Source organism: Stenella coeruleoalba (genome assembly GCF_951394435.1).
Source record: "Stenella coeruleoalba genome assembly, chromosome: 10".
NCBI lineage: Eukaryota > Metazoa > Chordata > Mammalia > Artiodactyla > Delphinidae > Stenella > Stenella coeruleoalba.
The window spans coordinates 19613435-19640601 of NC_137156.1; the positions used below are offsets into that span (position 1 = coordinate 19613435).

The 27167-nt window shown below is 41.1% G+C and overlaps 2 protein-coding genes across 6 annotated transcripts; one reads left to right on the forward strand and one right to left on the reverse strand.

Annotated features, from left to right (window-relative positions):
* Positions 1-529: 529 nt before the first annotated feature.
* Positions 530-13090, reverse strand: TDP2 (tyrosyl-DNA phosphodiesterase 2). Of its 5 annotated transcripts, none has more exons than XM_079933696.1 (8): positions 12805-13090; positions 12633-12718; positions 12407-12472; positions 7983-8156; positions 6947-7038; positions 4854-4972; positions 3128-3298; positions 530-1464 (listed from the first exon to the last, which is right to left on the reverse strand). In XM_079933696.1, exons 1-8 carry the CDS (start codon positions 12967-12969, stop codon positions 1183-1185), a joined length of 1155 nt encoding a protein of 384 aa, XP_079789822.1. In that variant the 5' UTR covers positions 12970-13090; the 3' UTR covers positions 530-1182. The 5 variants fall into 5 exon arrangements, with proteins under 5 accessions (XP_079789822.1, XP_079789826.1, XP_079789825.1 ...); XM_079933700.1 differs by having other exon boundaries at positions 12989-13077; XM_079933699.1 differs by having other exon boundaries at positions 12933-13028.
* ACOT13 (acyl-CoA thioesterase 13) lies at positions 12894-27030 on the forward strand. The gene is made up of 4 exons (XM_079933704.1): positions 12894-12970; positions 13339-13462; positions 23099-23283; positions 24964-27030. The coding sequence occupies exons 2-4, from the start codon at positions 13382-13384 to the stop codon at positions 25118-25120; spliced, it is 423 nt and encodes a 140-aa protein (XP_079789830.1). The 5' UTR covers positions 12894-12970; positions 13339-13381; the 3' UTR covers positions 25121-27030.
* Positions 27031-27167: the final 137 nt, after the last annotated feature.

Consider the following 27167-nt stretch of genomic DNA (forward strand, 5'->3'; position numbering starts at 1 on the left):
ATTATGACAAAGCATATGTTATATATAAATTCAGCTTGTCTTTTTTTTTTTTTTTCGGTACGCGGGCCTCTCACTGTTGTGGCCTCTCCCGTTGCGGAGCACAGGCTCCGGACACGCAGGCTCAGCAGCCATGGCTCACGGGCCCAGCCGCTCCGCGGCATGTGGGATCTTCCCGGACTGGGGTACGAACCCGCGTCCCCTGCATCGGCAGGTGGACTCTCAACCACTGCGCCACTAGGGAAACCCCAGCTTGTCTTTTTTTAGGTGTTTTAGTTGTTAATTTTGACACCCCTGATGAAAATAAGTTTCTGCCACTTCTCATTCTAATTATTACTGCCAGTTTTCATTTTTATATACTGAGGAAGTCAATATATTCTTGGCAATACTTGGCAGAGTGAGAAGCAACGTGGAAAGCCGTTTTCTTCCACACAAAGGTGAAACAGTAGTAGTGGAGCCAGAAACAGGAAGCAGGTAAAAACTTCAATCTCAACATGAGCACAAAAACATACTAAAACAAACTATAAACAAGCAGAATTCTTTATTTAAAGTACATTCTCTTATGGGGGAAAAAAATGTTTCCTTAAAGCACATGTAGAAGTGCTCCTCATTCACGTCTTGAAAAATTTTCAGTTTTACAAGTAGCAAAACTAAAAGGCTAATTCTTTTTACACATTTATTTTTCTCTTAGAAAAAAAGTCCAATGCCTCTATAAAACTGACTTTAATCATTATCAAGCCTAACTTTGCCTCTGTTGGTGACATAACTACAAACATGAATTTTTAAAAGTTAAGGGATCTTAAATCATGAGTTCATTTCTAGCTTACCAATTACGCACTGTTAGCTGACAAAAAGTCTGATGTAGGACAGCTGCAATCTATTTAAATGCAGATCTAGCCAGCAGCTGTGAGCACTATTACAAGATAGCCTTTGTGACCTTTCCTTAAGAGGCCTCATGTTCTGAACACAGGTATGCTTTCATTTAAATAAACACTAAGATTTAGTTCTGAAATCTGAGGACACAATCCACAAAATAAAATCACAGTCGTTTTTTCTTTTGTTACAATGATCCAGTATATTAATTCCTCCATATTAAACTACCTTTCCAGACAGGTAGCAATTATATTTGCAAAAACACAGAACAAAATTGCTCAGAACATTTAAAACTCGTATTTGAAAAGCAGTTCACAATATTAAATCTAAGGTGCACAGAAGACCCCAGTGATCACTAGGAAATCTACCACAGTCCAGTTTTTCCAACCCAAGGAGGTCCAAACTTCGGGGAATAATGTGGCCGCCTTCTGCTGCTGCTCTAAAAAATATTCGATCAAAACGAAGCTTACAAGTAGCAGCTATTCCAAGATTAGAGTTCATCTGTGTATCCCATGTATACTGGCAATGCTTAGGTTTGCCCAAAAACTCCCAGACATCCAAAGTGTTGCTGGGTAAACCACCACATTTGGAAACCTAAAAAGAAAAAGAAAGAAAACTCTTTTCAGTCTTCTTTTCCCTTATATTAAAAAGGTCTTTACCGTTACCACATCTAAGTGCAACTTTTCAAATCAGAATGCCACAGATTATTTATTAATGCACAAATGCAAAACTAGATACAACCAGATATATTATAAAATTATTTTACTGCATGATAATAAGTAGGTAATATATAAATATCAAGAGAGACAGAGAGGTCTGAAATTTGCCCCTTCTCTCTTCTGTTGTTTTGGTTTTTTATAATAGTCATACTAATAGATGTGAAGTGCTATCTCATCATGGTTTTGATGTGCATTTCTCTCATGACCAATGATGTTAAACATCTTTTCATGAACTTACTGGCCATTTGTATATCTTCTTTCGAGAAATGTCTAAATCTTTTGCCCATTTTTTTCTTTTTTAAATTGTATTTAGGACTTCCCTGGTGGTGCAGTGGTTGAGAGTCCGCCTGCCAATGCAGGGGACACGGGTTCGTGCCCTGGTCCGGGAAGATCCCACATGCCGCAGAGCGGCTGGGCCTGTGAGCCATGGCCACTGAGCCTGCGTGTCCGGAGCCTGTGCTCCGCAACGGGAGAGGCCACAATAGTGAGAGGCCCGCGTACCACAAAAAAAAAAAAAAAAAAAAGCTTTAAATTGTATTTATTTATTTTTGGCTGCGTCGGGTCTTAGTTGTGGCACATGGGATCTTTCATTGCGGCGTGCTGGCTTCTCTCTAGTTGTGGTGCGTGGGCTCCAGAGCATGTGGGCTCCAAAGCTGTGGCACGTGGGCACTCTAGTTGTGGCGTACGGGCTCTCTAGCTGTGGTGTCTGGGCTCCACAGCACGTGGGCTCAGTAGTTGCGGTGTGTGGGCTTAGTTGTCCTGCTGCATGTGGGATCTTAGTTCCCCGACCAGGGATGGAACCTGTGTCCCCTGCATTGGAAGGCAGATTCTTAACCACTGGACCACCAGGGAAGTCCCCTGCCCAGTGTGTTTTTTTTTTAATTGTAGGAGGTCTTTGTATATTCTGACTATTCTGAATATCTCATCAGATATATGATTTGCGAATATTTTCTACCATTCCACGGGTTGCCTTTTCACTCCATTGATAATACCCTTTGATGCACTACAGTTTTTAATTTTGATGAAGTCTACCTTATCTATTTTTTCTTTTGTTGTCTGTGCTTTTGGTGTCATATCCAAGAAATCACTGCCAAATCCAATGTCATGAAGGTAAAAAAGATTGAAAACAGAAAATCCAGAAGGAAGAGAGTTAGGGACAACTATGTTAGTCAAATCTTTCTGTTCTTCTTATCTTACAACTAAGAAACTGCAAATAAATGAACTTTTCTAAATTCTTCTAATCATTATTTTCTCTAAACCCCTCTTGTTAATCAATATATATTGTTTTGTGTTGTCTGTTTCATATACCATATATATGTTTTCACCCAATAATGTAACAGCCCCTTCTGCCTCTGCTTCCCCTGTGCCAGGCAAGTAGCACAGGCTAAATAATCATTTGCTGAATTGCACCTGCAAGGTGACGTATACATTATGAACAGATCAAAGTCCTAGTTTTAATAGCTTTAGTCAAAAGAAACCTAAATGAGTTTCCACAGCAATAATCTGCCCATAAACACTGAAATGACTTCATCACTCACTTCGTGATCCCTTAAATTTGTATCTCCTGCAAATATAACTGTAGCTGACTCTGGAGCCTCTTGCATTTTCTTTAAAACCATTTTCAACTGATTCATTCGTTCCTTAGCATGCCCTTTGGTGCTCTCCAAATGAGAAGTCATAAGGCAAAGTTCATTTCCTGACACACTCACCTGCAACAAGATAAATAATCAGAGTTGTTAAAATGATCCACTAACAATTAACACTGAACTTTGTTAACAGAATCAGTAATTATTCAACTGATTGGTATATATCAATATTTACTAGACTGAAACTATATAATCAGCACTGTGCTTATCCTTAAAGGTCAAAGAATACTGAGCAAGTACCCACTAATACTTCAAAACCTCCCTTGAATGTCAACTCCACTGGGAGCCCTTCCCCAGCATCCCAGGCATCAGTGGCTCCCTCCCCTATCCTCCTACAGCATGCTGTGTAGACTGTTTATAAAGTCCCCTAGATCGAACTGCAGCACAGTTATCTCCCTCCTACAAAGCCCTGAGTCATTTGAAAGCAAAGATGGCTCTTTTATTTATTACTATGTTACCGAGAGCCTGGCACATAGGTAACTCAAAATAATGTCAGTTAAATGAATGAATGAGAATCACTTACCATTTGCAATTAAGATACCAACAATGTAAGATCTCTCATTATTTAAACTAATTGCCTGCAGAGTCCAGTTCAAATTCCTTCACATTGGGCATTCATGATCTCCTATAATCTGGATCCAACCTACTTTACCAACCTGTCGTCACACTACCCCCTTTGTGCCCTCTACATCCAACTGAATAGAAGGCTCGTTTATAGCTACACATGCCCTCTTTCATATATACATACCCTGCTATGTACAATTTGCAAATGTTTGCTCATGGTGGTTCTGCCACCTGCACTGTTCTTTTTTTTTTTTTCTTTTTGCGGTACACGGGCCTCTCACTGTTGTGGCCTCTCCCATTGCGGAGTACAGGCTCCAGACGCGCAGGCTCAGCGGCCATGGCTCACAGGCCTAGCTGCTCCGAGGCATGTGGGATCTTCCCGGACTGGGGCACGAACCCGTGTCCCTTGCATCAGCAGGCAGACTCTCAACCACTGCGCCACCAGGGAAGCCCTGCACTGTTCTTAATGTCTACATTTTACATATTTTTCAGGGCCCAATTCAAACCCAACTTCCATCATGAAACGTTCACTAAACAGTGCAGCTGAAAATCATCTTTCCTTTCTCTAAACTTCCATGGCATATCATTATACCTCTCCCATGGCATTTATGCCTTTCATTTATTTTAGGTACTATACATACAATCTCTCCCCTGCTAATCTATGAGCTCTATGAGACCAAGATCTATTTGACTCATTTGTGTAAGACTCACAGAGTACAACACAGTACCAAGTACAGTGCATTTAATAAAAAATATTAAAAAATTTAAAAAAAAACTACTTTAGGAAGCAACTGTGGAATGTTAGCAAACTCTTATACATTAAGAAAACATCTAATGAATCAAGGATTTTATTTTTACAATTTGTCTATATTTGAAATGTATGTAAAAATTTAATTTATAAAGTTCTTTAAGACTATTTAAAAGAACCTATAAGTGAGGAGTAAATATTTTTCTAAAGACAATGGTTTCTTAAAAAGGACCCCATCATGGAACTGTGAAAAAAACAGTTCATTCTTTTTTTTAAAAAAACAGTCAATTTAAAAAAATTACTTACATGCACACACAAAAGGTTTCTCATCATTTTTGTATTTGGAAAAGGAATAATCTCTTGGCTTTTAAATTTCAATCTCGATTTCTTCAACATTATAGCTGTGAAATATCCTTCTTCACGACCTTCAGATGTGTGCGGAAAAGAATTTACGCTGAGAGATCAGGGGTATCTGCAGTTTATCCCAAGCTCCCCTACTGAAAATTTTATAACAAGCAGGTATAGATATTTAAATGGATATAAATCTTAAAAGTAAACTATTATTTCAAAATAGTTGAAGATGGTCAACCAAGTCCCTCTGTAACTGTAAGCATGGAAGAAATATAAAAGTGTAACTGGAAGTATGCAAGAAATACAAAAATAAAAATGCATTTACATAAGTGCCCAAAACAGTTAACAGTGCCAATACCAAACATAAAAATTTGAAAAATTTCTGAAAGGCAGAGTAGATGAGACTTAAACTGAGGCAACTTGACATGCAGTTACTTTTCACTCGGGAAGCACCAGAAAAATCACAGTAAGTGAATAAAAACTTTAGAAAGGTATAAACTTGCAAGAAGAAACAGAAATGGAGGGGCAATGAATGAAAGCTTCCAAGTTTTTCAGAGAACTAAGTAGGTGGAGCAGTGGTAACTGGTTTATCAGAACGGAGGGGAACCAGGAAAAGAGGGACAGGAAGAGAAAGGAGAAGAATGGGAAAGGGAGGGGCAGGGAGGAGGACAGCAGACTAGAAAGATGGCAGGTGGAGAGTCTAGCAGGTGGAAAGAAGGAGGAGAGGGAGAGAAAGGAGGAGGTAGAGGGAGGGAGGAAAGAAGAGAGAGACAGAAAAAAGAATTTTCCAGAACTGAAGGTCACAAACCTCCAGATTGAAAGGTCCTACCAAATGTTTGGCATAATAAATGAAAAAAAGACCCCCAAAACACTGGAGTTAAAAACAAGAGCCTCAGGCTTCCCCGGTGGCGCAGTGGTTGGGAGTCCACCTGCCGAGGCAGGGGGCGCGGGTTCGTGCCCCGGTCTGGGAAGATCCCATGTGCCGTGGAGCGGCTGGGCCTGTAAGCCATGCGCGTCCGGAGCCTGTGCTCCGCGACGGGAGAGGCCGCAACAGTGAGAGGCCCACATACCGCAAAAAAAAAAAAAAGAAGAGCCTCAAAGCTTCCAGAGCGGGAAGGGGGGGAAGAAAGATCAAGAATTAGAATGGCATCAGACTTCTAATCATCAATAATGGAAACTAGAAAACACTGAAACCATGCCTTCAAAATTCTGTGGGAAAATGACTTTCTACCTAGAAATCTTTGTCCAGCCAAACTATCAAGGAACTATGAGAATAAAACATTGGCATTTCCAAATAGGCTGGGATTCAAAAACTTCACTCCCCATGTGCTACTTCTTAGAAAGTGACCAGAGAATGTGCTCCAATAAAATGAGGAAGTAAAACAAGGAAGAAAGCATGGGATTCAGAAAACAAGATAACCAAAACAGAAGACAGGCAAAAGGAATCCCCAAGAGAATGCAGAAAAGTTGTCCCGCAAAGAGAGAGAGAGAGAAAGGCAGATAGAGAGAACTCTCTCTTCAGCAATTTTGGATTAAAAAGTAAATCAAAATTAAAATCATACACTAGGTAAAAGTGAAAGTCAAAGAAAACGTGACATTTAGCCAAAAGTCACGAAATGAAGCCAAAGTGGTATATTAAAATGCACTTAGTAAAAACAAAATAGATGAAAAATCAAAAACTAAAATATTCAGGGCAAAAAGGTAGAAAAAGAACGAAATAAATAAAAAATTAATAAAGACTTTTTGAAAAAGCATAACCACAGTGCAATCACCACATTTAAACATTTTCTAACAATTTGATTTCACCAAAAAGCTACTTAGTGCCTCAAATTTTGGCAATTTATATTTTCCTGAAAAATCATCCATTTCAACCATTTTTCCACATATGTAATATTCTCCTATGATTTTTTTAGTATCCTGTGTCTGACTTCTTTTTCTCAAACTTACTTTATTTGTGCTTTTTCCTGTCTATGTTCCAATTGTCTAACTTTGGTTTATCTCTCACCTTATTTTTCAAAGAAAAAGTTAAATAACAGGAAAACTGTTACCTGTAATAATCTCATAACTACTTGCTTTCTTCTTTAGGTAGGCAGCATATGGGGGAATAACTTCCTGTAGAAATACCACATCTGGGCTGTACCTAATTAAACACATCAATTTATGAAAAATATGAGGTATACCATTTCATTTGCAGCTACCTAGATTAGGAAAATGCCACAGCATAAAAGAAACACAAAATTATAGTCCTCTAGGACACCTAATATTCAATATTTATGCTGACCTTTAATAACTATAAAATGAGAAAGACCTGTGCTATTTAACAAATAATACTGTAAAGATAAAATAAAAAAAAAACATATACATGACAACCCTTCAAAGTTAGAAGAACAGGAATCATTGACACTACAAACCAATAATATTAAGAGTCTACAATGGTCCTCACTCTTTTTTTTTTTTGTGGTACGCGGGCCTCTCACCGTTGTGGCCTCTCCCGTTGCGGAGCACAGGATCCGGACGTGCAGGCTCAGCGGCCATGGCTCACGGGCCCAGCCGCTCGCGGCATGTGGGATCTTCGCGGTCCGGGGCACAAACCCGTGTCCCCTGCATCGGCAGGCGGACTCTCAACCACTGCGCCACCAGGGAAGCCCCGGTCCTCACTCTTAACAGATGCTTTAAGTGTTATTTTCTTCAATCCTCTTGAAACAGTTATTATCCATGATGAAGAAAACTGAGCTCTGGAGAACTGAAGTGGCTTACAAATGGTTCCACAAGGTCACAGAGCTAGTGTGTGGCAGATACGGATCCTTTTGGTAATTTTCTTTTCATAGCAATAATTATACACACAGTTTAGTAAATAAAATAGTACTAGAAGGCTATGAACAAAAATTAGCATTCCCTCTGTACCCCAAGCCACAATCCTGCTCCCAGAGGCAGTCACTCCCAATTCCTTCATATGTTTCCTCTGACAGCTGGACTCTGAAGTCAGGACCGATTCCAAAGCCCATAACCTTGAACCGTTACCCTCCTTATAGGCAGGTAAGACACGTTATCACATTACCATGACACAGATGTAATAATACTTACAAAGTTAAATAGGAACACACCCCTCGAGCCCTCTCTGGCAGATTGTTTAGGTCCAATCCATCAATATTCCAGGTAATGAAAGAGAACATGCTGCCATCTTCTTGCTGAACATTTTCAGATGTGCTGGTTTTAGAACTAGTGGAATCACTTGTTTCTTCCTTGGTTAGGTCAACACTGGCAAGATAAGAATGAAACACAACTTTGCAAATAATCTATAAACTGATTAATTTAAAAATTATTTTGTGACTCTCTGTAGCCCTCATTCTACAGGTAAATAAACTTTAAGAGTCCTAAAAGTATCTGCCTATAGAAGAGCAAGAGTCTGATGAGTGAGGAAAAATAGATTCTTACTGTTATCCAAATGTCTACTCACTTAGAACCAACTCAATATCCCTCAGTGACATAGGTCACTAAAATGATTTGATAAATTATGACCCCAAATCAGACTGAGTAATGTAAGATTTCCACATTTATCTGGATTCACTTTAAATCACATTTGAAATAAGATCTCATTGTGCCAGATAAATAATGGCTGCAATTCTTTGTTATTCCCCTCACTGAGAGGTGAAGTCCAACTAATACCCTTCCCCTTGAATCTGGACCTTAGTGACTTGCTTGACCAATAGAATATAGTGAGAAGGATTATTCTGGGATTTCTGAGGCTTGGCCATAAGAAGCCTTGTAGCTTTCACTCAAGCCTTCTGGAACACTCTGCCCAACAAGAACGCTGAGCTGCTACATGAGAAATCTGACTATCTGAGACTATCATGCTGGAGAGACCAAGTATATGGGCTCCAGCCCACAGGTCTGCCTGACCCCACCTTTCCCACCAAGGCCCAGACATTTGAGTGGAGGGACAAACATTATTAAAAGGCGACTGCTAAGCATTTATAAAATATACATAAATTTAAGAACTAGGGTTTTGTATTTATAATTTTAATAAATGTAATGCCAATTTTTAACTTCTTTAAAAAAATTTTATTTTTTAATTAAAAAAAATTTCTTTTGCCCACGCCACGCAGCTTTTGGGATCTTAGTTCCCCAACCAGGAAGTGAACCCGGGCCACAGCAGTGAAAGCACCAAGTCCTAATCACTGGACTGCCAGGGAACTCCTGAAAAATTTTTTTTATTGAGGTATGATTAACAGATAATGTTATACTAGTTTCAGGTACACAATATAATGATTAAATATTTGTATACACTGCAAAATGATCACCATGATAAGTCTAGTTAACTTTTAAACTCTTTTTGAAATAATTTTAGACTCTTAGAAAACAGTAAAAAGAATTCTACTCACCACTCATCCAGATAAATGTTAACGTTTTACTTAATTAACATTTACTTGCTTTACTCTTTTTATTCTGAAACATTTGCATAAATACTTCTGAATGCATTTCCTAAAAATAAGGACATACATACATACCCTAGTACAATTATCAAAAATCAGAAAATTATCATTGATACAATGTTATTATATAATTTAAAGATCTATTCAAACTTTGCCAATTGTGCCAGTAATGTCCTAATCCAGGATCACATGTTGCATTGAGATGCCATGAATTTCTTTCAAGCTTCTTTGATCCAGAATAGTTCTTCCGTCTTTGTCTCTCCTGACCTTGATGTTTTTGAAGAATACAGGCCATTTATTTTGTAGAATGTCCTTCAGGTTGGGTTTGTCTGATGTTTTCTGAGGATGTGCATTTTTTGGCAGGAATCACACAGAAGTGATAGGGTGTCCTCCTCAGTGCATCACGTCAGGAGGCCTGATCCAACAGTACTGGATTTGTCTCCAGTACTGGTCACGTTAACTTTGATCCCTTGGTTTCTCCACTGCACAGTTATGATTTCCCCCCATGTAATAAGTATTTTGCGGGTAGGTACTTTGAGACTATGTAAATGTCTTGTTTCTCATCAACTTTTACCTATTAGTTTTTGTTTTTTTTAAATTTATTTATTTTTTTGGCTGCGTTGGGTCTTCATTGCTGCGTGCGGGCTTTCTATAGTTGCGGCGAGCAGGGGCTACTCTTTGTTGTGGCGCGTGGGCTTCTCATTGCAATGGCTTCTCTTGTTGTGGAGCACGGGCTCTAGGCGTGCGGGCTTCAGTAGTTGCAGCACATGGGCTCAGTAGTTGCAGCAAGCAGGCTCAGTAGTTGTGGTGCAGGGGATTAGGTGCTCAGTGGGATGTGGGATCTTCCCGGACCAGGGATCAAACCCGTGTCCCCTGCATTGGTACGCAGATTCTTAACCACTGCGCCACCAGGCAAGTCCCTTAGTTTTAGTGTCCATTGATGATTCCTGTCTGAGATAATTACTACCAAGATAGTTCCCAAATGGTAATTTTTTTTCTAATTCTCACATGTCTTCAACATTTGGTAGTTGGAATTCTACTGTGAGGGAAAGTGTTCCCTTCACTCCTGGACAAACGTATTTATATCAGTGTGGATTCTTATTCTATGCTATAGATAAAGCCTCACTCTCACTGGCATTTGATCTGAGTTCCAAGAGACAACAGACCACAGCCTCATCCATCACTTTGCTTGTTTTCTGCCAATTCATGATTCTGGGCTAGGGGACTCCTAATGGTCCTCTACCCCACCATTACTCAGCTCCACCCACTTTTTTTTTGAGGGACGATTTCAGGGACTCCACCTCCTTTGTTCCAATTTCTCTACTGACTACAATTTAGGATACAACTAACAGACGCCAACACAGGCTAGTCTGAGTAAAACAAAAGGATTCACAAGGAAACAATCGTGTCCCAGAGCCAAGTAAAGGAACACAGCTATGCCTATGGAAGTTCGATCAAGGCTCTCTCTCAATCCTACTCAGCGTCCCTTGGTTTCACTCTCTCTCTGCAGACTAGCATTCTCAGCTTCCCCATGCACAAAGGAGTAGGGGTATGGGTCCCCCACAGGTACTGAGTTAACATGTACAGTCCCAGCTTGACAGGAAGATTCACTAAACACTCTTGGTCCTAATCCCAGGAGAGAGGATCTGACTGGCCAGCACGGGCCAGGTGAACATCTACTAATCTAACTGGCTCTAGCTGATACAACATGGGAGCCAGAGATATGTCACTATGAATGGGTAGCCAATTCCCCAACAACAGGCCAGGCAGACGGAGAAAGGAGCCTAATGAAATGATCTTATCACATTTAAAAGACAGTGCAGCTGAAAAGATCACAGGGAGGAAAGAGTATCTACGATGGACAGTTAACTGTAGAGGCTGCCCATACAGCTGGGAGAACTTTATATATTCAGTTCATACTTATTGAGAGCTTGTTACCTGCCAAATACTGTATGAGACTTTGGGAAATCAACAATGTATGAACAGATACTGTCTTCACCAAACGTGTAGTCTAGTGGGAGATATAAAATACTAAATAGCGATTATAATATGAATTAAGTTGTCATGCATGATGCTATACAGAATTACTTAAGAGGAGAACCTTACCCAGACTTGGGAAATCAGGGAAAGCTTCTTGAAGACAAGTCATGTCTGTAAGGCCAGCTGGCCCGGGGAAGAGGAAGCATCAGCTGGTTCCAGGAAGAAGCAGCACTGAGGCAGAGCGTTCTCACGTATTCTGAGAATCAACAGAGACTCTCTCCCCCGACTTCCCGCCCCAAGGACGGGGGGGTGGGGGAGGGGTGGGAGACGCAAACCCCTGAAAGTAAGCTGGTCAATACCTAGCCCAGCCGTGGCTTCACCAAATAAGGAATCACCCTGCATAGCAAACCACCCCTCCCTTACACCCCAGTAAAAATTTCCCACGCCTAGGACTGGGCGCGACTTCTCTGGCCCCTTTCTCTCGGACCAGTGAACCTCGCCCCTCGCCCAGGAGCGCTCCCTAATAAAGCTCACTTGAAGCTTTCCTCTGTTTCGCGGTGCCGTTTGTTAAGATCCGACCTTACAATGTCTAAGCTGGACTTTTAAGATAAATGTTACTTAGCAAGGAAGGAGGAAGAAAAGGGTTCTAGGCAGAGATGATAAATATCTTTACAAAGTTTGAAAGGCAAGAAAAAATGGCCCACTGGAGAAAGGGAAAGTTTGGTATGCCTGAAAGTTTTGTAGGGTAGGAAAGAGAGTGTGAAAGGAAACGAACCCAGAAATATGGTCAAACCGTGGAGGGACCTGTAAGGCACCTGGACTTTAAGAGCAGAAGTGCATGAATTGGGGAGGGAGCACTGGAATAATAGGGGCGGATGTGCAGTTTATAAAAACTATTATCCTGGCCGGGCGGTAAAGAGTAAATAAACAACAACAGTACAAGAAGCAAGAAGACTTCCAAGTTACCATTCCTCAGTAGAGGATTTTGCCTCATTCATTTGTTTTGAAACTCTTGCTTACATATTTCCTAAACTTGGAGTCAAAAAATTACATTTCAGATATTCCCCCACTCCCCACCCCCCGACTCCAAAGTACCTTCGAAGTGACAGCCTGGACTTCGGGAGAGAAGCGTCAGCTCCGCTGCTGGGACGCGTCTCCATCCTACGCACCAACACAAACCCTCAGCCTCCGGCTATTCAGAGGCGAGACTTGCCTCTACTCACACCCGGCCGTCCAACTCGACTGCAGGTCCCAGGACGCCCAACGCAACCCAGTACAAACTGCCCCCGCCCAGAGTCGTCCCCGCCCCTTCATCACTCACCATGGCTCGGGCTCAGAGGCGGTCTCAAGATGGCTTTTTAAAGCGCTCTCCTCCACTGCCGGCTCGAAGTACGAGTCCAGCGCTCTCTGCAAAACAAAGACACAGGGATGGGACGTGTGCGCTGCACGGACCAAAGTAAAGAGCGGGAAAGAGAGAAGCAGCGAAAGCGTACTTCCATCTCCCAGTCGTTCTCGGCCAGGTAGCACTGAGCCACGGCGGCGTCGCAACTCGCGACCGAGGCAAACTCCACACACAGAAGTCTCCGCTTCTTCACCTCGGGCTCTCCCTCCTCCCGCTCACCCTCCGGTGCACTGTCCGGACCGCTCTTCTGCTCCATGGTATCCTCGCCAGCTCACCTCCCTCTAACCCGGGCCGAGCGGGGAGACTCCTGGGCCTCTGCGCAGGCGCCCAGCGCCCCGGCGCTCGCGCATCAACCTCCTCTTGCGGAAACGCGCTCCGCTTTCGGCGGACGACAGCGCGCCTGCGCAGCAGGAAAGCGGGCCCGGGCTGGCGAGGGCTAAACGGCGCGTGCGCGCGAGGTCACAACGAGGCGCGGAACGTCAGTGCGCGAGCCGCGGTCGCACCGTGGCCGCTGGTGCGCGCGAGTGCGGGCTTGGAGCGCGTCGCGGGCCCAGAAGGTTGCAAACCCTTCGCCCTTTCTGTCCTTGTTCTTTTGCGAATTTCCGGGCTTCCCTGCTCTTCCAAGAATCATTCTTGAGTGGGGCCTGGGAGCCGGCGAACGGTCCACGATGAGCTGTAAGGCAAAGAGTCTGCTGGAGGCGATAAAGTTCTCAGGAAAGGCTCTCGGTTTTGACAGAAGTTTGGAAAAGGTATTAGAGGCGAAGGCGCGGTTTCTAATGAAGGGAAAGAACGCACCATGCTTGGTTCGTGGTGAGCGCTGAATAAATTGTCTCTGGCTAGATTCTGTTGGACTGCGTCCCTAAATTCACCTTAGTAATAATAATTACTACTTTAATGGAGCACAGTTATGGGCTAGGTGTGCCTACATTGATCTGTCAGCCTTTAAAACGAAAACGTAAGTGGTTTAGTCAGCAAAATGGCTTAGCCAGCAAAAATAGCAGAGGAATTGCACTTTGGGACATGCAAACTGTGGCCAACTATAGGCAAGTCCTCAACTGTTCTTTTATAGCGAGGAGAAGAGAATGTTGAGAGGAGCTGTTTTGAACAAGTTCGCTGGAGGAGAGGAGAGCTGGGGCTGTGGTCGTCTCATTGGTTGAGTTGCGGAGGTTTCTCAGCAGCTGGGTTGTTGCTGGACGAGGAGAAAATCTTCCTTTTTCCTGCTGGGGTTTATAAAGTAAGCTGGGAGGAGTGGTAAGTGGGGGAAAGTTCCCCCTTCAGGGCTTCCCAACTCCATTTTGAATGAGGTATTTTATAATAATAATTTTATAATTGTAATATATAATTGTTATTACAATATTATAAACATTTTTAAAAGTAGTGAAACTAATTTTAGTAAAATATTTTAAGTAACTCATTATATCCAAAACATTTAACATGTAATCAGTAGAAAAGAGTACTTTTTGTACTTAATCTTTGAAATCCCGTGTGAATTTTACACTTACAGCACATCTCAATTCATACTAGCCATGTTTCAAGTGCTCAATACTGACAGGTGACTAGTGGCTACCATGTTAACTGCACAGGTCAGTATCATAGTAGGTGCTCTGTATTTGTTAATTGTATCAAAAATGGATTTTGTAGTTGTCTACTTTTCGTGTGGGAAGAGTTGCTCAGGCTAAAGTACAGGTTTATGCTTAGTGATGTATAAATCCAGTCGTGAACATGGTTCCTTTTACCATAAATTTTAAGGTAACGTGATCTAGACCAGTGGTTCTCATTTGAGGGTGGTTTTGCTCCCCATGGGACATTTGACAGTGTCTGGAGACATTTTTGATCATCACAACTGGAGTGTGGTGGGAGGGGTGGGACTGGCATCTAGCGGCTATTGGCAGGGATGCTGCTGAACATCCCACACTGCACAGCTTCCCTCCCCCGTCCCCACGACAGAGAATCACCCACTCCAGACGTCAACAGTGCTGAGGTTTTGAACACTTGACTTAAACCATCCTCTTATCATTCATTTTGTCCTAGGTCAAAACTAGATAAATTGCAACTTTGTTGTTCTCTATAAGAATATATGAACCATGTCTTTGCACTGAAGTTTCAGTTGGTTGTTCAAATCTTGCGATTTCTACATGTGTTGGCATGGAACTGAATGTGGTCTTTCTCTAAATCTTTGGTTAATAATTCTTTTTTGTTTTTGTTTTTTATTTTGCGGTAGGCGGGCCTCTCACCGTTGTGGCCTCTCCCGTTGCGGAGCACAGGATCCGGACGCGCAGGCTCAGCGGCCATGGCTCACGGGCCCAGCCGCTCCGCGGCATGTTGGGATCTTCCCGTACAGGGGCACGAGCCCGTGTCCCCTGCATTGGCAGGCGGACTCCCAACCATTGCGCCACCAGGGAAGCCCAATAATTCTTCTTTTTTAATTAATTAGTTTATTTTTTGGCTGCACTGGGTCTCTAGTTGCGGCGAGCAGGGGCTACTCTTCGTTTTGCGGTGCACGGGTTTCTCATGGCAGTGGCTTCTCTTGTTGCGGAGCACGGGCTCTAGGCGCGCGGGCTTCAGTAGTTGTGCCTCGCGGGCTCTAGAGCACAGCCTCAGTAGTTGTGGCGCACGGACTTAGTTGCTCCGTGGCATGTGGGATCTTCCCGGACCAGGGCTCGAACCCGTGTCCCCTGCTTTGGCAGGCAGATTCGGAAGTCCCAACAATTCTTTAAGTCTCTTAATATAACTAGTGTGGTTTTTGCGCCTCACTGGACCTTGACTGACAAAATTATTTTATGTCAAAGAATTGTCCCTTTGGTGATTTAAATATGACACCAGAGATTTTTCAAGGCAAGAAATGCTCACTTTTAAGTGCAGGATTTTAAAATGCAAGAATATTGTTAAAACTAAATTGGAGTAAAGATGTATATTGTCTCGCAGACACACTTGTCCTCTATACCTCATTGCTTTTGCAAAGGTGAGAAGGAATAATGTTTCTGGGTGTAAGAAGCAAGTGAGATGTACAGTACTATTGTGTCAAGTCTGCTCCATCACCCACTCCCACAAAATCAATGAATCAAGTAGAATAACACTTGAAAATTTGGCTGATAATATTCCAGTGGGGATTTTGTTTTTTGGACAGATGTTTTGACCTGGCATATAGAATCTGATAAATGATGGTGACTTTCTGTTCCTCTAAAAATGATCTGTTGAAAAAGGCAAATTGCAAAATTAGTCATGGTACAGATGTCAAGTCAGTGCATGAGATCATACATTAGAAATTCTTTATTTAAGCCTGTTCTCTTTTTAAAACCTCTGTTTTATCAGTGTTTATAAATACCCACAAAACCTATCTTTTATAAAACACTGATTCAGAAAAACTAACATGCAAAATAAATGTCCTACATGTGGTCTGTCACTCCCATCACTCCAGCCAACTGCCAGCACCAAGCACCATACATGTGAATTATGCCATCTAAGTCAACCAGCTCCTAGCAATCTGCCAGCTGCCTGTAGAAACAAGAGTGAGTCCAGGCAAGCCCGACAGAAGAACTGGCTGGCTGAGCCCCGCCTAAATTGCCAACTGACAGAATCAAAATCTAATAAATGACTTTGTTTTAAGCCCAAAAAAGAAAGTGTCCTGTTCTTGCTATAAGATCACTTTTAAATCAGTCAACAAACTAAGTACTCTAGGTTATAAAGAAATGCCAATCACAATTCCTCGCACTCTAGGAGTTTATCGTCTCAGAGGAGAAAAGTGGGTTCCAAGGAACAGTCCCATCAGATGTGCCCTGAGAAAAAAGAGTTCTATGAATAAATAATTTCAGAAAACATTGATGTTGTATACCCCCTTTTTAAAATTGTAGTAAAATGCACATAACATAAAGTTCACCATCTTAACCATATTAAAGTATTCAATTCAATAGTAATTATTGCATTCACATGGTTGTAACATCACCACCATCCATCTCCAGAACTTTCCTATGATAACTTTTATCATAGGACTTACTATTCATTATTGAAAATATCTGTTGATTTTTCTGTCTTCCCTCTCCTCACTGAGAGCTCTTTGGGAGCAAGTCCATAGCAGAGTTCCATCTTGCAAAACTGGAACTCTACCCATTAAACAATAACTTCTCATTCCCTTTTTTCCCCAGCCCTGGCAACCCTCATCTACAGTCTGTCTCTCTGAATTTGGCTACACTATGTCTCTCCTCTGAGTGGAGCCATTATATCCCTTTTATATCTTAAAACTTTTGACTAGTTCTGTGATAAACATGTTTAACCTTATTATGTTTAAGTTACTTGCCAGTGGAACTCTTTCCCCCACAATAACACATGTGGAAGGACATATCTCAGGTGAGATCTGGAATCTCAGGTGAGATCTGGAAATACCATGTGGAATCCAACACACAAAGAAATAAGGGAGGGCAGTTCCGAAGCAAGGTAAAATTGTGTAGAGTCATCCTTGTGGAAATGAGAGGTGAAGATGTGTAGGTGAATGAGATGTCTCAAGAGGAAGAACACAGACTAGAGAGAAGCATTAAGGACTTAGGACTGAACCTTGAGGACATACAGGGTTGAGAAAGATAAGCAGCCTTTGAAGACTACAGAAATGATTAGGAAGGTAAGAATTGACCTTATACTTACTAGAAAAACCTTGAGGCTTTGGGATCTACCACAAAAGGACAGTAATATTATTTAAAATTTATCGACATGATATGCCAATAGATATTTCTGGAATACTGTTCCTCAGTGAACAGAGATTATTTCAACTTCTTTGTTGCTGTTTGACTTGTGGCTTTATCATAACTGGCTCACCATATTTACATTCCTGCAGGGCATAATTCCTTCCTGGGAATGACTCTATATTCAGGTACTACATTCCAAACTAGATCAGCTGCAAAAATTCTACCCAAGTTTGTGCTTTCCCTCTTGAGAGGAGATCTGGAGCAGTGGATAGCCCCAATCCTCAGTCTGTAGGTGGTGAGGAAGTTCCTCCTCTATTAGCCCCTCTTTTCCAGGTTCAAGGCAGCAGAGAAGCTGTATTTGAGAGAAATCTTGCCAATGTGATTGATGTGACAGAGGCCTTCATAGCATCCACCTTTATAGGCATTCTAGAATAATTTGATAAAATCTGCCATTTGCCAACCCGATGGGGCAGGTACTATTATTATCCCCATTTTACACATGAGTAAATAGAAGCTTATTCTAAGGCCTCACAACTAGTAAGGGGGATCTAAACCCAAGTTGTCCGCTCCCTGCCTGTGTGTTAACATTGTATTATAGTACCTAACCTTAGAGAAACTGTCCTGTATCCTGAGTGAAACTGGCACCAACTGTAGCCTTTGGTGGGCTTGTGAGTCTGAATGATTAGTTGACCCTCTGACTCCTGGCGGGCATTGCAGAATAAGAGCCAGCAAAGGGGATGTGGAGTGGCTAGTGGAGGAGGAAAAGAATCCGGAGGTGTGAACGTGGGAGTTCAGGAAAGGCCAGAAAACAGTTTAGATGTTGCAGAATGCTGAGAGGTCAAGTAAGGGACAGGCTGAAAAGCATCCACTGAATTTAGTAATTAAGTCATCCTTGATCTTGGCAACAGAAACAATTCCAACTGGGCAGTTTTAAGCAAATCCCTGCACCTTAAAATTGCTTAAAATAAAAATTTTAAGCAAATTTTAAAAATTTAAGCAAATGTGAAACTATCCAAACCAACTTTCAGTTTGATTGTTGTGTCTGAGTCACAACTTTGATAAGGATGAGAATTAAAATGTTTTAATCACCTATGATATGCCAGGCCCCATTCTAACTTAATTTGAATTTTATCTTAATCTTTATAAAACTCTAGGAGGGTAGTGCTATCATCTCCACTTTACAGCTAAGGAAACGTCAGTTAAGGATCTTGCCTAAGGGGCTTCCCTGGTGGTGCAGTGGTTAAGAATCTGTCCGCTAATGCCTGGGACGTGGTCCAGGGAGATCCCACAGGCCACGGAGCGACTAAGCCTGTGCGCCACAACTGCTGAGCCTGCGCTCTAGAGCCTGCGAGCCACAACTACTGAGCCCACACGTCTACAGCCCGTGCTCTGCAACAAGAGAAGCCACTGCTATGAGAAGCCCGCACACCTCAACGGAAGAGTAGCTCACGCTCCCTGCAACTAGAGAAAGCCCGCACAGCAACAAAGACCCAATGCGGCCAAAAATAATTTAAAAAAAAAAAAAAGGATCTTGCCTAAGTCTGGCTCCAGAGCTAGTACTCTTAACTATTGGTCTAGTCACCTGTGTAATTAAGCTACTAAAACATACATTTATTATAAAACTGAAAGGTTGGGCTGATACAGCAGCATGGCTGAACCACAATTCTTGAATAGCTTATGCCTTTTTATGGCCCCTTAACATAATTTCCAACTATTTTTCTTGCCGTTGCCACCCTATCGCACTGCCACCTTCTATTTTACTCTTTACCTCTTTTCCTGCTTATATGCAGGTGCATTTTTACATCATCCTCAGACACACTTCCTCTGGTATCTACACTGTGTCACATGTGAAATCAGCTGTGTCCATCATCAGGGCAAATTGCTTTGAAAACAGCCTCCTTTACAAATACACAAAATTCTCATCCACCAGTATTACCTGTTCTCTGTGCTTTTGTGCATACATGTGGTCTTTCGCATTCCATATCCTTGGTTGACTCACGTTTGTACATACGTGCAGGTTTTCTCATGCCATGTGCCACACTCCTTGAGGCCCGTTACAGACACCCTTACAGAGCCAGAGACATGTTTCTTTATCCATTAGCAGAGGCCCTGTGTGTGCTGCTCAGCAATCAGCAGCAGTCCCAATCAGGCGGTGACTCTTAAAGACCAGAAAGATTGGAAACCTCAAGGCCTAAGAATAATTCTGGGTTCTGGGCAGAGCTTCCTATTAGGGACTGTCTCCTTCATTGCTGTTGACTATTAGGGATCTCTTCTCAATGTCTTTACTGAAAAGCTAAGTGAGGAAGGGAGAAACTGTGTTCGTCACCTGAAGCATATCTCTCTGTGATGGAATTTGAGCCTGCAGGTCAGGGGTGGCAGTGGGGGATGCTGTGGTAGCATGAGTCATATAAACTCATGTGAATGCCTGAGGTGCAGGGAAGAGACAGTACACTGCAGGCCATACAGAAAAAGGGCAGATGTTTATATGAGCGCATGTCCATTTAAGACCATTTTTATGCTAAACTGAGGAGTCTGTTGTGTCAGACTGGGCTGAGCCATAAAAGTTCTTGCCAATCTATTGCAGTCATCCAACCTGCAGGATTATTGGGGCCATGACAGCTATATTTCTGATCCCATGGCATCACAAAAGGCTACACGCCCATCTTCCTCCCGATGCATGAGGTCCTAGTTGTCTGCAGCAGTCCAGGTGAGATGTGAGGGGAGGCAGTTTTGCATTAGTGGTTAAGCCAGAGACACCTGGGTCCAATGGCGATAACACTATCTACTTCAAAGATTTGTGAGGATCGAGACAGGGTCTCAATGCCTATAGAACAATGCATGTACATTTCTGAGCATGGTCTGTAACACAAAGTTAGCCATAGTTAGTAACCAAATAAACACGTGTGCTCTCTACAGCCTATATCTTGACTGAGATTTTTTTTTTTTTTTTTAAATAGTGTCCTCCCCACAACCCAATTCTTTTTTTTTGTGGTATGCGGGCCTCTCACTGTTGTGGCCTCTCCTGTTTCGGAGCACAGGCTCCGGACGTGCAGGCCCAGTGGCCACGGCTCATGGGCCCAGCTGCTCCGCGGCATGTGGGATCTTCCCAGACCGGGGCACGAACCCGTGTCCCCTGCATCGGCAGGTGGATTTTCAACCACTGCACCACCAGGGAAGCCCCCCCAGCCCCATTCTTCATCAGACAGGTAGCTCTCCATTGGTTTCTTCCACCGCAAGACTGTTTCTTAGTTCTGGGAGGTTGGGTAGGACATCCCTTCATTGGGATGGACATCCCAATGTTGGACATCCCTTCTTCCATTGGTTTACTTATTTTTACTGAGGGAGACAAGAATTGGCAACGCAGGGAATTCCCTGGCTGTCCAGTGGTTAGGACTCCACACTTTCACTGCTGAGGGCCCCAGGTTCGGTCCCTGGTCAGGGATCTAGGATCCCACAAGCCATGCAGCCCAGCCAAAAAACCAAAAAGAATTGGCAACACATAAAAGCATTTCTCTGCCATATCTGGCTGACCAGTACAAAAGTATCTCTATTCCAACGTACCTTTTCAACCAGTTTTGTATCTTAGTATGTCCTTTGTCCTTTCAAGTTGTGGAAAAAGATAAATATTAAAATCAGTATTTTGGCGGACTTCCCTGGTGGTCCAGTGGTTAAGAATCCGCCTTCCAACGCAGGGGACATGGGTTTGATCCCTGGTCAAGGAACTAAGATCGCACATGCTGTGGGGCAACTAAGCCCATGTGCTGCAACTACTGAGCCCGCACACTGCAACGAAGATCCTGCATGCTGCAATTAAGATCTGATGCAGCCAAAAAAAAAAAAAAAAAAAAACCAAAATCAGTAGTCTGCAGTAGAAAATCCAATTGACATTTGTTTTACCTTTTGTCATCCCAGCCAAAGTTAGATAATAAAATGGAACTTTAAGAACTGAGCTCTACTAAACACACCATACCTTAAAATTACACTAAACTACCTTTGGTGACTATGATGCTTTCCTATTCGATTCTGTTTCTTGAAGTGCCTGGCTTTTTCCTGTCTTCACCTGCCTAACCCCTGCCCGTCCTTCAATCCACAAATAATTCCCCAGGATGCCTTTCCTAATGTCTCTTCCCTGAAAACATACTTTGATAAGTAAGATCCTTACTTCCAGCAACCTGTATTTATCCTATCTGCAGTAATTCGCTCTACTGCAGTGTGCATGTGTGTCTGTTCCTTTAGACTGGGAACCCCTTAAAAGCAGGGATTTGATCTCGTTCATCTTTAGACTGCAGTGCTTGACAGACTCAGGTAAATGCCCCCAATAAGGTGAGTTTACACCTTGGGCTTGCTTGGTGTGTATTATTAGTTTATGAGGACATCTTGTGGCTAGGTCATTTATTGTATAAATAGACTTGATCCCGTTCTAACGTTTACTTTTCCATTGATTTACCCATTAAGCAAAACATATTATTTAGGATGGTTCATATTTTATAGTTCTGTTTCTGTTTTACATCAGGGCCTTCTAGGGGATAAACAACAACAAACAACTAAAGTCATAGTTTGTGAAATGCTGAAATGTCTTCCTCGTGGGAGCATAAAGGCCGCTGAATACCTAGAGATTCTATAGTTAGCAACTAGGGAGACTTGGAGGTGGACAGACCTAGATCTGAATCTCAGTTCTGTCACATCCTGGGTGACCTTGAGAGTAAACCACTGAATTTAAGTTACACAAACTGGAAATAATCCCTTCCTTGTTATATAGTATATGGAAAGACTTTGGCACAGTGCCTGACATGAAAGTGCTCAATAAATGGTAGTTATCTAGAATTAAACCATTTAATGCTTGAGACATCCTTTCCTGTATCTAAAAACAGACACATCAAATATTCATCCATATTCTGCCTGAACACTTCTGGTGACGGTGAGAATTACATTGCCGGATGCAGCACATTCCATTCACAGTTTAGTTCCAGCTTCTAAATATTATCTATGATGTTTTTTCCTAGTAATTTAGATAGGATATAAGAAACATATTTCTATTATTTTTCTTTAAGTTTCCTTTCTAAAGATGTTTGATATAACATTTTAAATTCATTGTTCCACATTTTATCTTTCATATAATTTTTTCATTATGATACCATAAATGGGGCAGGACCTTAAAAGCAGCAATTTACCTTTGCTGGATTCTATCAAACTTTTTTCATATTAAAATAAGTTTATGGTATAAGCTTATTAATTCTAGTAATGCATTAAATTACTCAATTTCTTCCAATAAATCGTTTTAAACCATTCATTATGAAGTCATTCTAAAAAACTACTTTGTGCAAAAACTAGAGAACATCCAAATTAAAACTATAATGGGTTAACAAATCACAAGGACCAGCTGGCTTTGTTGGTGCAAAATTTCTAAGGAGACATTAAGAGATGCCAGGTTGTTGTACACAGGCTGAAAAGCTCAGACGGAATGTTTGATTTCTGCAGAGGAGTGGAGATTAAGAAAAACTGCTCCTGCTTTTCCCTAAGTATTCCTTTTTATTTCAAAACAGTTTACATCAGAGTTAATTTCTATCAGAGAGAGATTGGTAACTTGATTTTCAATTTCTGAATCAACTTTTTGGGGGTGACTTGGTTTAATCCAATGATAGTTCTTGTTAGGCTGTTTGGGCTTTTCTAATACCACCAAATATTCAAAATTTTTTTTTTTACACTTAGGTGACTCTTGTTTCTGCTGTCCCTGGGAAAGTGATTTGTGAAGTGAAAGTAGAAGAGCAGCATACCAATAAAATGGGCACCCTCCATGGTGGCATGACAGCCACTTTAGTGGATGTCGTATCAACATATGCTCTGATGTGCACAGAAAGGGGAGCACCCGGAGTCAGTGTCGACATGAACATAACGTATGTATCCAAACTGTACCCCAAATAACTTTTTCCAACGTGGTAACTCATTTCAAACAACCGAGACTAAACACATTCGTAACATAAATAAAGCATGAGGTGCCCTTAGCTGGTCATCCTTAAATGCAGCTATAGATTTGCCTTAAAATATTCCATGGTTTTAGAATCTAGAACTAGAGGAATTAATTTCCAAGTACAACATATATCAGTAATAATAAGTAATCAGTAATATAACCAGTAATAAATGGGGAATGATCTAAACACTCAAAAAGGCAAACATTCAGCTTCTAATATGCATACTGTTGGGAAAAAAAATCATCACAAACTCACGGTTTGTAACTGTTTTTCATACAATCCTTAAAAGTGCCACTTGTACAAATGTCTCATGAAGGTTGTACTGAGTACCTATAGAGAAAAGCTAGAATAAAAATAAAAGTTGAGGAAACCTTCACGTATACATCGCCATTGCCTTGTAACACAAATGTCCAGTTTTGCAATACTTCATGTTTTTCTGCAACTGCACAGACATGCTCTCATGATAAGGAAGCAGAACCCCAGATGTCAGGTTTGTTTCACTGTTGTGAAAATGCCTGCAGGGGTCAAACACTTCCAGATGCAAAAAATTAAATTCCCACATTAACTAGTACTGTTGCCAGTGTCCCGTTCACTAAAGAGTGCAGGGCCCGGGGATTTAGTTTCAAGACAATTGGTTTTTCCACCTAAGCAAGAGAAGAAAGATTTTTGTTGGAAGGGGAAGCAGGGGTTAGGGTGGGAAAGCCAATGTGATATATCACAAGGGCAATGGAAATAATGTATCAGGTTGTTAAACAATCTAAATCTTTTCTTAGGCTAACTTAACTTTCAGTCTCTCTCTACTATGGAAATAAATTGAGAGTGCAGTAAGCAAATCACAGGACAAGATGCAAATGGTGTTTTGAAATTAAGACGTACAAAAAGAAGGATCTGCTTGGGCACTGGTGAGCCTATTCAGCAGTCCTTACCTTATTCCACATGATAAGGATAAGACCACTTGATGACTCTGCTTTGCCTCAAGACCCTCTACAACCCTTTGCCTTAAGATCTCTCTACGAGCAGAGATCTTCCAACCTAGCACTGCATTTCCTGATCTTCTAAGATACTGCTGCTACAATCCTAAAGGATTTTTAATAAGCTAAACATAATTTTGGCCTTTCAAAGTATGTGTTGCCAAAGTATTGGCCACCATCAAGAGCTGCCTGAGATTCAAAAGGGCCTCATATTAATTCCTTATAGTTATTAAGTCATTTTAGAGTTGAATAAATTCTGCATATTGATATGACAAGATATTAACACCAAGTGTTACTTCACCTAGGAAGTTAAGCCAATTAAGTGAAAGCTCAAGGAAACCTCTAGCCACAAATAAATATTAAGTGGGAAACTAAAAAAAAAAAAAAAAATAGGGCGGTGCGGGGAGGCAGGGGCAGTTGAAAACCCCTTCCTATATTTTTGGGAAAAGAAATTTGTGTGCATAAGGAATCAGTAAGATATAACTTGGTCAGGACCAGCCTTTCAAATTAGAAAGGATATTATTTTTAAACTATTTAGGAGTAAATAAGTAACATAAGGCTGTTATGAGATGCACACAACTTTCTCTTTTAAAACCTATTTGCTGGTAACTAAATTTAAATGTTTCTTTTCAAGGTACATGTCACCTGCTAAAATGGGAGAAGATATAGTGATTACAGCACATGTTCTGAAGCAAGGAAAAACACTTGCATTTGTTTCTGTGGATCTGATGAACAAGGCCACGGGAAAATTAATAGCACAAGGCAGACACACAAAACACCTGGGAAACTGAGAACAGCAGGGTGACCTAAAGAAACTCAACAACGAATGTCCAGAGTAAATCTGACTTGAACAAATATAATTTTCAAAATAAATTAGCACAACCAGAAGTGGCTAAGAAATATTTTCTTTGGGGAAAATGCCATCGAGATCAAGTGGAATATAGGATAGAGTTGTCTATATTCTAAGCCTCTTTAGTTTTAGTTTATAATCATACATGATACTTGGATGAAAACATTCGTAGCTCAAAAGTGTTTTGAAAACAGGTAAAGCAAAGCTAGCAGGACCATTTTGAGATAAGATTACCTTAAAACTAAAATTCAAGATAAAGGAGAAATACAAATTAACAATTAATCCTTAACAAATTGTAGGTCCTTCTCAGCTCTAAAATGTTACATTTTTTAACCCACTTTCAAGATTATGGAACTTCAAAATAGATGAACCATAGGCCACATTGGAAAATAAAGTAGACTGAGTAGTCCTCAACAAAGTTTAAGGCTAAGCACATTAGTGATAAATAGTCCAGTGAGTGCACTGCTTTTCTGAGAATTTATTACAGGAGTGGCATATTTTATAGTGGTGGGGGCAGCTCCTTTTCTCGTACCTAGGATAAAACCATGCAGATCTTGAATCTCCCAATCTGCAGTACTGGAAAGACCAAGTTCACAAATTGTTTAGTCCATTTCTCGAAGTTTTCCTGACTATGGCATTCATAATAGTTGGTTTCTGCCATCAGGGGGTCTTAGTTAACATTTCATGACTGAAGATCATAAAGTTCCAAAGCAACTTTGGAAACTGGAAACACAGTCAACAGTTAAAGGTTTATTGTCCTTTGGTTGTATTAGAATACATGCTGATCTGTCTGCTGAAAGGACAGAAGCAGACTTGACAGTAGCAGTGAGCACACAAGAAACCCAGATCTAGTATTTCCCACTAAAAGTAACTTGGGCTCCTTGGAGAAATAGCTGATTTCAGAGCTGGGGGCTGAGATAGGGAAATTACAAGATGAACATATCATGTGCTTTGAAAGTAAGGAAGTGCTCAAGAAAATGATGAGAGGCATGAAAATTATACAGCATTGAAAAGGGAGTCCAAACTGTTTAGGTAATAATATTGAATAAACAGCAGAGACAGGAGAGCTCTTCCTTTTAACAGAATGCTGGTAAATGTGGAGGGGTAGATATAAAATAATAACTATAAAATGGGGAAATAGGACATCACATTGACCAATTAAAATGAAAATCAACAGTGTACACGGACAGTGTGTTTCTAGGGGGCATAAGGTACTTACATTGGGCTTTGGCCAGGATACATAATCCAAATCTAACCATGAAGGAACATCACTCAAATGTAAAATAAGGACACTCTGTGTTTTAAAAAATTGGCCTGTACTCTTCAAACTGTCAAGGTCATTAAACAAGCTGAGGAACTGTTCAAGATTAAAGGAGACTAGAAACATGACAACTGAATGCAATGATCCTGTACTAACTATAAGGAAATAAAAAAAACCGCATAATCAAAGATAGGAGGACAATCAACAAAAGTGAAATATGGATGGTAAATTAAAGTATATCATTGTTACATTTGAGTTTGATAATTTTACTGTGGTAATAAGAATATCCTTGTACTTGGGATATATGGAGTACCGAGGGGGAAGGGATCAAACTCCCAAACGATTCAGAAAATATATATAAATATATGGAAAAAGACAAAACGTCAAAATGTCAAGAGTTATTTTGTGGGTGAAGTTTATACAGGAGCTTTCTGTATTACTTATAACTTTCCCAATTAAAATTATTCTAAAATAAAAACTTTAACTCTACAGAGCCAGACAGCCAGGTTTTAAATCCTCCCCTACTCACAATGAGTGTGGACAAGTTCCTAAACCTCTGTATCTAGATCCCCTCAAGGTTGTTAAGATAAGAGCTTAGAACAGTACCCAGCCATGATAAAGTGTTAATTTCAAATAGATTCTAATTTTAAATTGATCAGAAAACATGTGAAAAATTATTCTAAAATTAAGAATATTTTTTTTCTTTTCCATGAAGCCAGGCATAAAG